The 14,469-nt window shown below is 42.8% G+C and overlaps 1 protein-coding gene across 1 annotated transcript in view; it reads left to right on the top strand.

The window, feature by feature from the left end:
- Nucleotides 1–14,469, top strand: part of GALM (galactose mutarotase) — a 52,268-nt gene that overhangs the window by 36,009 nt on the left and 1,790 nt on the right. Inside the window, exons 5-6 of the mRNA XM_046663443.1 lie at nucleotides 13,023–13,164; nucleotides 14,286–14,460. Of these exons, the coding sequence (XP_046519399.1) occupies nucleotides 13,023–13,164; nucleotides 14,286–14,460 (317 nt within the window). The remainder of the gene's footprint in view (nucleotides 1–13,022; nucleotides 13,165–14,285; nucleotides 14,461–14,469) is intronic.

Here is a 14,469-nt window from a genome sequence, read left to right as displayed (position 1 = left end):
CTCTGTCCCTGGGCCATTAACGTAATTTAACTCTGTTCAATTACCATCCTTTTCATGGTGTCAGGATGTCAACCACCTGTCTACCATGAGCCTGGGCTCCCTAATCACCCCATTGTCGCTGGAGCCTGCCAGAGCTGCTGTGAAGCAGCAAAACAAGCATGCAGGAAAATTCTTCTGCCCAACACGTTCCCCTTTTGAAATCATCAAGCAAACCCCGAATACTGTCTGTCTGTGTGGTCAGGCAGAAGGGCTGTCCCTCTCACACTAGAACAGTTAGCAGCCATTGACAGACTGAATCGGGTGGATCCAGGAGGATTTGTGGAAGGCGGTCTTGGTTCCCAAGATCAACATCCAGCCCTAGTACTGCGCCTGCTCTTGGGCAGCGGGCACCCCAGGGTGCCATGAAAGCTGATGGGGGCGGGCGAGGGAGTTCCAGCCAGAAATGGAAAATGCCTCTGACCTTGGTGAAATGAGTCTGTGGTATGACCCTGAACGGCTGTCTAAAAGTGCTCATTTTGACACATTATCATCAGGAAAACACAGTAGTTCAAGGCATGGACTTAAATCCTGACTGCTTAGGTTTAAATTGTGACCACCTCTGTGATCTTGCATAATTTATTTAACCTCTGCAGACCTCATCTGTAAAGTGGAGATAATCATTGGACCTACCGCATTGGTTGTAAAGATTCAATGAGATAAGACATGTAAGGTGCTCAGAACAGTTCCTGGCATTTAGTAAGAGCTTTGTAAGTATTAACTATAATGATTACCATTATCATCATCATCATCACCACCATTTACTGAGTGTTTTAATATGTACCAGACACCGAGCCAGGCACATACCTGCATTAGCTCCTTGAACTACCCTTTGAGATAGGTGTTATGCTTCGGTTAGGCATCAGTTGCAGAAAGAGACATTTGGAGACGGCGAGTAACTTGCACAAAGTTAAACAGGTAAGTAGTTGGTGGAGTCAAGATTTGGAGCCAAGTTTCCCTAACTCCAAAGTCTATGCTGTTATCGCCCTCAGCTACTGTCCATAGTAACAGCTATACCACTCAGTACTTCCTACAGACTGGGTAGGGTGCTAAGCACTTTACATGCCTTATCTCGTTTACTTTTCATAATCCGATGAGGTAGATACTCTTGTTATCCCCATTTTACAGATGAGGAAAGCAAGGTTCAGAGAAGCTAAGCACCCTTCACAAGTTTTTACAGCAAAGAAAGCCAGGATTGAAATCCAGGCCTGCCTGACTCTAAAATTTATTCTAATAGCTATTGAGTTTGACTGCCAAACAGGTGAGCAGGACCCCCCTGGGAGGCTGATAACAGTAATTAGTGATCATGACTCCTGATATCCACTGCAACCCAGGGGACACAGTTTGCCTAATCAGCCCCATTTTCTCAGCTGTCATTAGTGGCAATTTCCACTTTCTCTGATGCTTCATTTCCTGCAGTTTCTGAAAGCTGGTGATTTGCTCAGATTAAGACAAGCTTCTGTGCCTTTCACATGTTAGTTTGTTGTATGAGCTGCAAGAATATGGAGGAATCGTGAATATGGAGTCCAGAAGGAGGCCCTGGTGGATTATGCAAAGCCTTTGCTGCATTGCTATAGGAGGAATCTGCCAGTAGATGTTCTCTCTGCTCTATTTCTGGAGTGTGTGTGTATGTGTGTGTGTGTAACAGAGAGAGGGAGAGCACTAACTATGTGCCAGGTACGGGCCTGAAGAGAGGGTCTCCTTCATATCATTCTCTCAATTAAACCTCACAATATCTGTAGTAAGTAGATACCAACTTTAGCTCCATGTTATAAATGAGAAAATTGAATCTTACAGAGGCATGGAAACCTACCCAAGGTCAGTTAGTCTAACTCCAATGTCTTACATAGATTTATAAATCAACATATAGGACAAATGATAGAAAATAATTTTCAAATAACCTACTTAATATTTCTTTGAGCATTTCTTTTTCAAGAGAGAAAAAATTATTGGAGAAAATTTCTTCCCACCCTCCCCAAATTCTTCTAGAAAGTCTATGCCAGATTTTCTTTTCCGTTTTTTTCTTTTGACTTTTCTCAAAATAATTTTAGTTATAAACAGGACCTACCTGTGCTGAGGACTGTCTGACAGGCCTGTGATTTTATTCCTGCTCTTGTGTTATTGGGTTGTGTGAAGATGAGATAGAAAGGGGACCTGCCAGGAAGGAAGGGGCTAAAAATGAATGAATGTGGAGATCTAGCGACTCGTGCAGTGACCATCTGTTCATCTTCTCAGAGAGTCAGGCACTAGGGCCACCAGGCAGAGAAAAGAGCTATTTAAGTTGATGGGAAATTAAAAGCATTGAATTAAAATTCACCCCAGGTGAATTTTCTCAGTTAGATACTGAGAGTGTTCATGCCCAGATGTTACAAAAAACCATTTCACTGTAGTCAAGTGTTTGATCAGGAGTTCACAAGGACTCCTTCACCTTCTACTCCATTTCTTAAATCCCCCAAAATTAAGTCAGAGCTAGGATTAGTGTTCTTAAGGTAGAATCATTTAAAGGCACTTCTGACTATGTAAAAAAAGGGGAGAAGGGCACATTAACCTTCTCTCAAGACTTGTCAAGTCAACTGCCAAGAGGTGAAAACATCCTGGCAGTATACTAGTTATCTGTTGCTACAAAATAAATTACTCCAACACTTCTTTTATTATCTCTCATTGTTTCTGTGGTCAGGAATTTAGATAGGGCATATCTTGTCTCTGCATATGATGTCTAGGGCATGTGCTGGAAGATTAGAGCGGGGGCCGGAATCATTGGCAGGCTCATTCTCTCGCCTGACTGGTAGTTGATGCTATTGGTTGGGGGCCATTTGGGGCTGTCAGCCAGAACACCCCACACATGGCCTTTTGATGTGACTTGAGCTTCCTTACAGGAAAGGTTTTCCAGAGGTGGTGATGGAAGCCTAACCTTGAAGGATAAGCCAGGATTGGCTAACTGGACAAGGCGCAGGACAGAACAAGCACAGGAATGGACTTCCTTACAATATGGTGGCTAGGTTCCAAGGGCAAACGTCCTGAGAGAGGGCCAGGCTAAAGCCACTTCGTTTTTATAACCTGGCCTCAGAAATCACATAGCATCACTTGTGCCACTTTCTATTGGTTGAGGCAGTTACAAAAACCCATCCAGATTTAAGGAAGGGAAAAAAGACTCCAGCTCTCAGTAAAAGTGTGTCAACGGCACATTGTAAGTAGAGCCTGTGGAATGGGATACATACTGGTGTGGCCATCTTTGAAAAATGCAATCTGCCACAAGCTTTCATGGGGAAAAGGCCAAAGACTACATAATAGAATATGTATAAGAATCCCTTATATGAGATAAGAGAGATGAATCAAGGCATATGGATTTCATGAAGGCAGTGAGTTTTTTCTCTACTGCCAGAGGGCAGGTAATTATAACTCTGTTAGGAATGCAAATAGAAAGAGAAAGAGTTAACACCTTGTGACAGAATCTGGAATGTTAGAGTGTCCTATTGCCAATTATCAGGTCTACATCATCTTCTTGCAAGAATGAGGCAGCTGTAGTTGCTAGGGTGACACCCACATGATCCTCTTTGTTGAGGTCATCTATAGACTTCACCTTGTTCCTAGCTCACTGTCACTCCAGCACCACTCTTGTCATAATTCTTGATTATTTCATTATCCATATTGACAATACCCTGACCTCTTCAGTTCTTGACATCCTCTCTTCCAATGATCTTGTCCCCCAAACTTCTCAGCTACTCACTCCCGTGGTCATTGGGTGATACCCTTGACTTTGTCATTACCTCTTATTGCAGCCATCTATGATCACTATTTAAAATGTCTACTTCAGCTCCAGTAATTCTTCAGTGCCACAAGAACCTATAGTCTCTTGATGCTACCACCCTTTCACTGTCCCTCACCTCCCTGTGACCTCACTCCTCCCCCCAACTTAGATCAGAAGTCCATCACTAGAATCACCCCTTTGTATATGCTCTCAGCTCCCTTGCGCCTCTCCTTCTTTGCATTCTCCTAACAAAACCCAACCCTGATTAATCCAAACCCCCACACCCTCCACAGCTGCCACCAAATAACTATCGGTCTTACTCCAAATTTATGACAGTAACCTCAAGTGGGTCCCTAACAGTGCCTGCAGTCAGACTTTCCCTGAAAGGGGGATCAGAAATCCTGCCTCAAGCTGCTCCCCTACCCCAGAGCTGTAACCCCACATCTTTGGGTCAGAGCCCACCATCTGACAGGCATTGCTGCTCAGAACTTAAAAGCATACCCAGCCAACCTTCAGGATAATGAGAAACCCTCTTCAAAAAACAGCTTTTCTCTGCTGATGCCCCCGCTTTCTGGTGGCTTCAAAACCAAAGTCTGGTAATGTGACATCCTCTCTGAGGGCACCCTTTCCATTTCCGCTTCATTTTCTGTACACTCAGCATTGCTGAGAGAGCTCTTCTGACATATTCTATTCTTAGCACCAAAGCACAAACTCACATATGCAGATACACCAAAATTAGAACTGCAGGTTCATTTCCCAAATTCTTAGAAAAATCAAGAACACTCAGGAGGTTGGGGGTGGAAGGGGCTGTAACCGAGTCACTCCAGGGTGAGGTGGAAAGTGCCTGAGTAGGGGCCTGGAGACTTTGACACTATGGAGATGCATCACCTGTGTTGGGCAAGTCCCTTCAGCTGTCTTGGTCCCAACCTCATCATCTGCAAAATAAGGAACTGGATGAGGTCATTCTTAAGGTCCTTTCTAGATCTTTCATTGCCGACTTTGGCACAGGATGCTGTAACATTCACAGTTGTCCCTGTTTTCTCTGCCTCTACTTCATTCTCAGGGGGTTTTTTTGCTTTTTGTTTTTTTAGGAAGATTAGCCCTGAGCTAACATCTGCTCCCAACCCTCCTCTTTTTTACTGAGGAAGACTGGCCCTGAGCTAACATCTGTGCCCATCTTCCTCTACTTTATAGTGGGACGCCTGCCATAGCATGGCTTGCCAAGTGGTGCCATGTCCGCACCCGGAATCTGAACCGGCGAACCCCGGGCTGCTGAAGCAGAACATGCGAACCTAACTGCTGTGCCACCAGGCCAGCCCCCATTCATCAGTTTTTAATCCAGTAAAGGCTGTGCTTCATGCCCAAAGGGGACAAACAGAAATAGGACACAATCACTGTCCTCCCAGAGCTCACACTCCTTACAAAGAGCTTGATATAATTCTGTAATTATACCATAATCTGATGAATGTTTGGGGGAAGGTATGTTCAAAGTGCGATGGGAGCAAAGTAGAAAAGGGGGTTAGCTCTACCTGCAGAGATTATAGTCTTTCACAGAGAAAATGGTGTTAGAGAGTAAGTTTTCTTAAATGATCAATGGACTTTGCCAGAGTGCGATGAGGGTAGGGGGCACAGAAAAGATTCCAGTTATGAGAAAGAACTCAAAGTAATGATGAATCTGGGGGACAAATTCCAAGTTTTCCAGATGCCTGGCCATTAGGCACATGAGGGAGTATGTCAGGATATGAGGCTGGAAAAGATAGACTGGAACCTTTTGTCTTTTTTCTTCTCATTTAGCAAAAAATCTCATTTTAGAATTATCCCAAGTTTCTAATTTTTAAGCAGAGCTTCTCTGCCATTCTTGAGGTCTTATCCTCTCTAGGCTCTGCTTTATGTTATATATGTTAGCCCGAAATTTGGCCCTTTTATTTATGCTGTCCTCCTGAAAATGTTCAAGCATATCATTTATCAAATATTTCCATGTAACGTGTAAGGCAGAAAATAATAGCAGCTTCATTTTACAGAGAGAAAAGCTAAAGTAAACACTGATTTGTAGATTGCTCAATATCAGGTAAACAGACCTGAAACATGTTCTGAGTCCTTCCTTCATGAAAATTCCATGACTTTTTTTTCCCTTAAAGTCAAGAGAAATAAGTAATGACCTGGGCAATCACATTGGGACTTTGCTAAGAGTTAGGTTTTGAGTCAAGTATGGCTTTAAGGAAAAACTAAATATTGTGAACACCATATAAGGTTAGGGAAGAAAGCATAATGTAAGTTACCGCTCAGAGTAGTGTCGGTAAGATTAAAATCTTTGAGAGCCATGAGAATAGCTGCTTCTTTTTCCCAGTCAAATGATTTCATAAGGACACGTTGTTGGCTTTTTTGAAGTCAATGTGAGAGGTGGTTGGTCACTGCAGACTTCACAGGACAATAGCACCTGGGTGGGTCACTGCTATCCTGGATTTGGCCTTTGGCCTTAGAGATCCAAAAAGTTCAGCTATTCTCCCAGAACTGATCAGGGTTTAGAGGACTGACTCAGAACTCGGCAGAGGTGGATGTTTATAAAGCAAGCTGTTTATCTTGTGTCTCTAGCACCATCTACCGGGAAACAAAGTGCCTTTATTAGAAGACTTATAGTGGAAAGCATGAGAAACCCAACTCAGGAAGCAAAGAGGAAGGAGAAAAAGGGAGGAAGGAAAAGCTCAGCAGATTCTGCCTAAGAAATAGAGAATTAAGTATATTATATTGAAGTTACTTATAAAGAGATGTAACCACTAAAATAAAAACACAGACTTTCTAAATTATCAGAAACATATACACACACAGACCATATAGTAAAGGATTTTTTTTTAAAAAGCAACAACTAGAATTCATAAACACAGAAAGCATACCATAAAATATAATGACAGAACTAAGAACACTTAGAACATATGTCACATTAATGCCATAAAACGCCCCTATTAAAAAAGTCTCTCAAATTGAACCACAAAGCAAAGCCCAGCAGAATGCTTTGTACAAACCAAGTGACTCAGAAAGTTTGAAAATATGAGAATCCAGAAGCAAACCGGGCCAGCCCGGTAGCCCAGTAGTTAAGTTTGCACACTCCGCATCAGCGGCCCGGGGTTTGCTGGTTCAGATCCTGCGTGCGGACCTATGCATCGCTTATCAAGCCATGCTGTGGCAGGTGTCCCACATATAAAATAGGGGAAGATGGGCACAGATGTTAGCTCAGGGCCAATCTTCCTCACCAAAAATTTAAAAATTACATTAATTAATTAATTAATTTTGAAAAAGCAAACCAGGCAAATGAAAGCCACAATATCAGCAGGTCTCAATTTTAACATCAGTAAAGGCTGATTTCTGGACAGAAAGTATTAAATTACATAAAGGAAGACACCTTATAATGATAAAGGATGCAATTCATAACGGACGTTCACAAAAAATGACTATATCTAAGACGTTAAGAAAAACCTCAAGCAGTTTCACAAATGTAAGTAATATAGCCAATATTGACCTAGAAATGTTTTAATTCTCTCAGTAATTCTTGGATCAAAAAGGAAATCAAACCTCAAAGCTAGGAATATCTAGAAAATAACTAAATAGTATATTATATTCTATATAATGGAAATTTTTATACATAATATATATTGGAATATATAATAAATGGGAATATTCTAATTATATATAATGGGAACTCCTACATGTGATATAAAGTATTGTTCAAAAGAAAATTTTAGCACTAAATACTTATATTACTCAAAAAATGTGAAAATAAATGAATTAGGCATCTAATGCAAGATACTGGAAAAAGAATGAACTCAAGAGAACAAAAGAAAAATTAATAAAATTAAAGCAGAAATTATGATTTTGAAAAGAGGAGGCAAGGTAGTACTAATAAATAAATCTAAGAGCTGCTTCATTGGAGGAAAAAAACCCTAATAAAATAGATAAAGCATTAGCTAACCTATTCGACACACAAAATTAGAAATCAGCATAGGCAGGGGCTGGCCCCGTGACCAAGTGGTTAAGTTCGTTCACTCCACTTTGGTGGCCCGGGGTTCACAGGTTCAGATCCTGGGCACAGACCAATGCACCGCTCATCAAGCCATGGGGTGGCGGCATCCCACACAGGGGAACTAGAATGACCTACAACTGTGATATACAACTATGTACGGGGGCTTTGGGAAGAAAAAAAAGAGAGGAAGATTGGCAACAAATGTTAGCTCAGGGCCAATCGCCTCACCAAAAAGAAAAAAGGAAGAAAGAAATGAGCATAGGCAAATAACCACAGACAAATGAAATTGAAAGGATCATAAATTATTTCTTTCCTCAACTCTTTACAAATAAATATGAGAGTGATATAGATGAAATGGATAATTTTCTAGGAAAATGAAAATAAATTTGCAATTGTGACCTCCAAAAAGAAATTTTAGACAGATTATTATAGAAAAAACAGAGAAAAGTATGAGTGCACATAGAGTTGTCCAATGAAATACCTAGGAGTAAATTTAGCAACAACCTTCAAGATAAATTGGGTGAACAGGTCGCAGTGGAAGCAGGCTGGGTATTTGTGTGTGTACGTGGGTGTACACTCAGCTGCTTGGCTATCCTTGTAATATTTCTGGAAGGGTGCATGAGAGACCGGTAGCAGTGGTTGTGCTGTTGAAGGAAACTGACGTGTGGGGAACAAAGCTGAGAGAAATTCTTTTTGCTATATAGTATTTCATACCTTTTATGTTTGTTCCCTTTTAAATTAGTTACACGTGCAAAGATTACCTAGTCAAAAATTCTTTTTTGTAAAAGTAGAACCAAGGCAAAGGAAATAGATACTTTTAAAGGAGCTTTTCAAAAAGAATGTTAATTTTTCCTGATGCTGACTCTGGTAAATGAGAAGGATTTCTTTGTGTGCTTCTCAAATTTTCTTGGTTGAACAGTGGGCACCGGACTCTAGGATGAGATCAGCCAGGCCTCAGCGTCTCCTCCAGGTGCTCTGGACCCCAGGCACCCCAGGCCCCCTCAAAGCTCTGCGAACTCAGAGACCCCAGTTCTCACATGCCAGAAGGACTGCATTCCTGAACAGCAGCTCTGAGTTTAAGGATACCCTCTTTTGCCCAAAGATAGGAGATTCATGTTTCCTCTCGGTTTTTAGGAACCCACAAAAGCAGAACTAAATGCTTTAAATGGCTAAAAGTCAGTTCTCCTTTTACTTATTTCTTTTAATGATAAAGACAAGTTCCTGATTTTTCTTAGCCTCCTCAGATTTCAGCCCCACTTTGTATGCTATTATCTGTCCCCTAAAAATAGTAGAAACCAAGTTCCTACAACATTTCCATTTGACCTCATGAAAAGAAAAGGCAATTCTCCCCCTAAAAGAGTATGTTAACTACCTAACATTTGTCTTTATCTTTAAAATACATGATGTGGTTCTGGGACAACAAGAAAACTTTTAAAGGGACAAACTGTATCATCATGTAAGGCTCTGAAAGAGTCCCTATCCTCTTTCCCCCTCAAGAAAGAATGGCCGTGGTGGGGGGAGGGGGGTGTGGGGGGGGTGAGGGGGGAAGGTGCTGGCCTGGTGGTGCTGGCCTGGTGGTGCAGTGGTTAAGTTCGCATGTTCTGCTTCTCGGTGGCGCGGGGTTTGCTGGTTTGGATCCCGGGAGTGGACATGGCACCACTTGGCACGCCATGCTGTGGTAGGCGTGCCACATATAAAGTAGAGGAAGATGGGCATGGATGTTAGCTCAGGGCTGGCCTTCCTCAGCAAAAAGAGGAGGATTGGCAGTAGTTAGCTCAGGGCTAACCTTCCTCAAAAAAAAAAAAAAAGAATGGCCAGGGGGCTGGCCCCATGGCCGAGTGGTTAAGTTCCCAGCTCTGCTTTGGCGGCCCAGGGTTCCACTGGTTCGGATCCTGGGCGCCGACATGGCACGGCTCGTCAGGCCATGCTGAGGCAGCGTCCCACATAGCACAACCAGAGATACTCACAACTACAATATACAACTATGTGCTGGGCGGCTTTGGGGAGAATTAAAAAAAAAAAGATTGGCAACAGATGTTAGCTCAGGTGCCAATCTTTAAAAAAAAGAAAGAAAGAAAGAATGGCCAGAGTGTTTCTGCCTGCTGCCGGGGAACCTGGGATTCTTTGTACTTGGTGCAAGATCCTAGGACCAGGGGGCTGTTCGCTCCCAGGTGGGCCATACTTTTAGAGGGGGCGAGGTGCACCCCAGCTCTCATCTGTTCCTGGGGTTTTCCAACTGAGCTGCTCAGAGCCTGTACTGGCTTCACTCTGGCTTTTATATATGTGTATTTTATACTGTATGTATGTGAATATTTTAATATATATGTATGTATGTGTGTGTGTGTGTGTGTGTGTGTGTCTATTGAGCTTCCGCCAGAGATTCCCTCTGAAATAAAGAATTCTGCAGGAAGTGGGGTAGAGGTTGAAAGTCAGTGATTTAGTCCAACTTCTTCATTGTACTGATGAAAAACCCAGGCTCAGAGAAGTGATTTCATAATCTAACTTTACTTAATGTCTTTGTTTCCTCATCTGAGGCATTCCGCCCTACTACACACACCCCCATCACCTTGTACCAAAGCTGTTTCCTCCACATTGAACATTCTTCAATCTTCCTCACCCATTCAACCTGGTGTGATCTCACCTCAAGCCTCAGCTTAACCTCTGTAATTTCATCCATGGAATCTCCCCAGTCTGCCACATCTAAGCCAACTCAGTCACACTGCCTATCTTCTTTCTTACAGCTATGCCTCTACTGGAGCACTCTTCACATTCTGTGATTATGAGCTATTTATAGGTCTGCTCCTTCCTCCAGACTTGAAGCAGCTTAAGAAGGCAGGTTCCAAGTCTCCTTCATCTATGTAGTGTCCCTGCCCATCGGAGTGCCTGGCATACAGTAGGTGTTTAATAAGTGCTGATGGAGCAAAAGAGTGACTGACTGAATGGCTCCTCGTCCATTGCTCTGGCTTTGACATGGTGCTGTAAAGTAACCAGTTTGCTCTCTAGACTTCCTCACATTATCTGGCCTTTCTTAACTGAGCTAAATTCAAAATATTTGCATACTCTGTTTGAAATGGCTCAGCCTAGGATCTAGGGAAGAACAGACCTCAAAGTTAGGAAACGAATGAAAGGTGAGAAAGCAAAATGACACTATTTCAGAAGAATGGAAAACCCATATTACAGCGTTTTGGCAGACATATTTAGAGGACTGTGTACTGAGAAATTCTCTTTCTCTTGGATCTTCAGTTGAAATGACGCACAGGGGCTGGCCCGGTGGTGTAGTGGTTAAGTTCATGTGCTCCGCTTCGATGGCCTGGGGTTCGCTGGTTTGGATGCCAGGCATGGACTGACATACCGCTCATCAAGCCATGCTGTGGTGGCCTCCCACATAGAAGAACTAGAAGGACTGACAACTAGGATGTACAACTATGCACTGGGGCTTTGGGGAGAAACAAAAAAAAGAGGAAGATTGGCAACAGATGTCAGCTCATGGCCAGTCTTCCTCACACACACACAGAGTCTCTTCACAATTCTTTAGAGCCACTTGTTCATTTTTTAGAAAAAAGAAATGACACAAAATAATCCTGATTCCTCTTTTTTCACCCTCAAAGCCCTGATTACTTGTTCAGTGGTTTTATAGAGCAGAGAATGTTGCAAACTATTTTTACAGATTTTATCAACTGTAAGATGCCATCAATTGTAAAGTTCACCATTGTTGAATATCCCATGAATTAAAAAAACTTCTACCAGTTAGACCATGACATGCTTTCAGAGATTTTAAAATACAAAAATGAGTGTCTTAAATTGATGAAATACAGCATATATCAATATCATAGGTTGTCATTTGATCATATCAAGTTATGTGGGTCTCAGTTTCCTCATCTGTTACATGAGTAGTTTGGACCAGTTGAGCTCTGAGAACACTCTGGTCCCAACTCCATTGAGTTCTGTAACACCACGAAGGAATGTTAACCGGGCACTGGCTGTGTGATGACCACCAAGACTGGGCTCCTGTCCATGTTCCTCTGTGCTTTGCCTGTTAAGAGTTAAGGGTCCCCACACTGCAGTATCCTCCTTCAGGACTGACCACCAACCCACATCATTGTGAAGAGGCTTCAGGATGTCCCGCCTTGATAAGAACAAATGTACTGCTTGTAGCGCTTGAGGAATCTGGCTTACACACAGGAAGGAGGCAGTGCTTGCCAACTACAACTTCTTCAGGAATCAATCACTCCTGGAGACACAAAACTTTCATTCAAAGGATTGAATCCAAAATTGGCAGATTGTAGAGTGGCCATACATCCCAGTTTGCCCCGGACAGTCCCAGTTATCTCATTTGTCCCAGTGTTATTATTAATAGCCCCCACTACAGTTTAGAGTGTGCCTTCAGGCTGATCAGGGAAGTGATTGGGGAAAGGTGGTTGCCAGTGTCTTTTTGACTAATAATGGCCCCAATTGGTTTGAGAATCACTAATCTCAGGGACATTTTTTTTCTATTTTATTTTTTATTGAGGTTATGATAGTTTACAATCTTGTGAAATTTCAGTTGTACATTATTATTTGTCAGTCATATTGTAGATGCACCACTTCACCCTTTGTGCCCACTTCTCCAGCCTTCTCTCTTTCCCCTGGTAACCACTGATCTGTTCTCTTTGTCCACATGTTCAACTTCCACATATAAGTGGAGTCATACAGAGATTGTCTTTGTCTATCTGGCTTATTTCACTTAACATAATACCCTCAAGGTCCATCCATGTTACTGTGGATGGTACAATTTTTTCCTTTTTATGGCTGAGTAGTATTCCATTCCCAGGGACATTTTTAGTGTCTGGTTAGCCACTGCACAGGTGCTAATGCTTGGTTATGAGCCCTGGGATATTTCAGCACTAAAACAAGAACTGTCAAGAAGGTGATTGACTCAATAGTTAGGACAACCATCACCCTTTATTCCACTAAGCCCTTAATGGGTATTATGGGTTTCCTTGATTTCTGTACTTTTTTCACACTTGAATGACTCTGAATGTTAAAGCTACTGCATCTTGCAATCAATGGCATCTTACAATTAAGGAAATCCAATAATTCATTCTCCTTATTAGGATCTGGGCTCCCATCTCCCTTACAAATTGAAATGAAGGCTGAGAGGGTAGAGCCAGTGGGTCTTTAGGATACTTATATAAAGATTTGATTTGGGCATTTATCACCCTTTTTTCTGCCTCTTCCCACCAGGAGAAGTTGCTCCAGTGCGAGGAACTGCATTTGACCTGAGGAAGCCAGTGGAGCTTGGAAAACACCTACAGGAGTTTCACCTCGGTGGCTTTGACCACAATTTCTGTCTGAAGAGATCCAAAGAAAAGCATTTTTGTGCCCGGTAGGTCCTTTTCACTTACTGCCTCTGTAGGGAAGAAGAGATATAAACTCCTATTTGAGGAGCTTCTCTTCTAGTCATTATCAGGACCAATTACTATGCCACAGGGACCAAATACCACATTGTATGTCTTCAAAGCTCCTATCCCACAGGTGAGCTCTGTAGAATTTACCTCCCCCTCCCCCACCATGCCATTATTCCTATGTCCCTACCTGGCACCCCATCTCTCTTTGCTCCCTCTCTCATCTCTGCCTGTTCTTTAAGGCCCTTTTTTTAAAATTTTATTTTTATTTGAGTTCATAATAGTTTACATCATTGTGAGATTTCAGTTGTACATTATTTCTTGTCTGTCACCACATAAGTGCTCCCCTTCACCCCCTGTGCCCATCCCCTCACCCCCCTTCCCCTGGTAACCACTCAACTGTTTCCTTTGTCCATGTGCTTGCTTATATTCCACATGAGTGAAATCATCTGGCGTTTGTCTTTCTCAGTCTGGCTTATTTGGCTAAGCATAATTCCCTCCAGGTCCTTCCATGTTGTTGCAAATGGGATGACTTTGTCTTTTTTTTCTGGCTGAGTAGTATTCCACTGTGTATACACACACACACACACTAGGCTGGGTGAGTTTGATTTGCTCTTCCCCAAAGAAGCCAAGATCAGAGTGAGAGGTTGCTACTGAAGATCCTCAAAACCACCTTCTCGGGGCTGGCCCCGTGGCTGAGTGGTTAAGTTCGCGCGCTCCGCTGGAGGCGGCCCAGTGTTTCGTTGGTTCGAATCCTGGGCGCGGACATGGCACTGCTCATCGAACCACGCTGAGGCAGCGTCCCACATGCCACAACTAGAAGGACCCACAATGAAGAATAGACAACTATGCACTGGGGGGCTTTGGGGAGAAAAAGGAAAAAAAAATAAAATCTTAAAAAAAAAAAAAAAAACACCTTCTCATGCCTCACCTATGAGGCTGTGAGAATTTCCCATCATGCTCTTCCTTTTGTCTCCTCCATATATCTCGTCCTTGCCCTGTGGCTGGGTCTCATTCCTGTCTCAAAGCTGCTTCCCAGCTTCTACCTGTCCCTACCTGCTTTTCTGCCCTGGACCTATATGTGGTTTGGCTTTATTTGCAGGGTCCATCATGCTGGAAGCGGGCGGGTACTGGAAGTGTACACCACCCAGCCCGGGGTTCAGTTTTACACGGGCAACTTCCTTGATGGCACACTAAAGGGCAAGAGTGGAGCAGTCTATCCCAAGCACTCCGGTTTCTGCCTTGAGACCCAGAACTGGCCTGATGCGGTCAATCAGGTAAAGCCA

The sequence above is a fragment of the Equus quagga genome, chromosome 5 (assembly GCF_021613505.1).
Source record: "Equus quagga isolate Etosha38 chromosome 5, UCLA_HA_Equagga_1.0, whole genome shotgun sequence".
Classification (NCBI taxonomy): Eukaryota; Metazoa; Chordata; class Mammalia; order Perissodactyla; family Equidae; genus Equus; species Equus quagga.
This window is presented reverse-complemented; position numbering and strand designations above follow the sequence as displayed.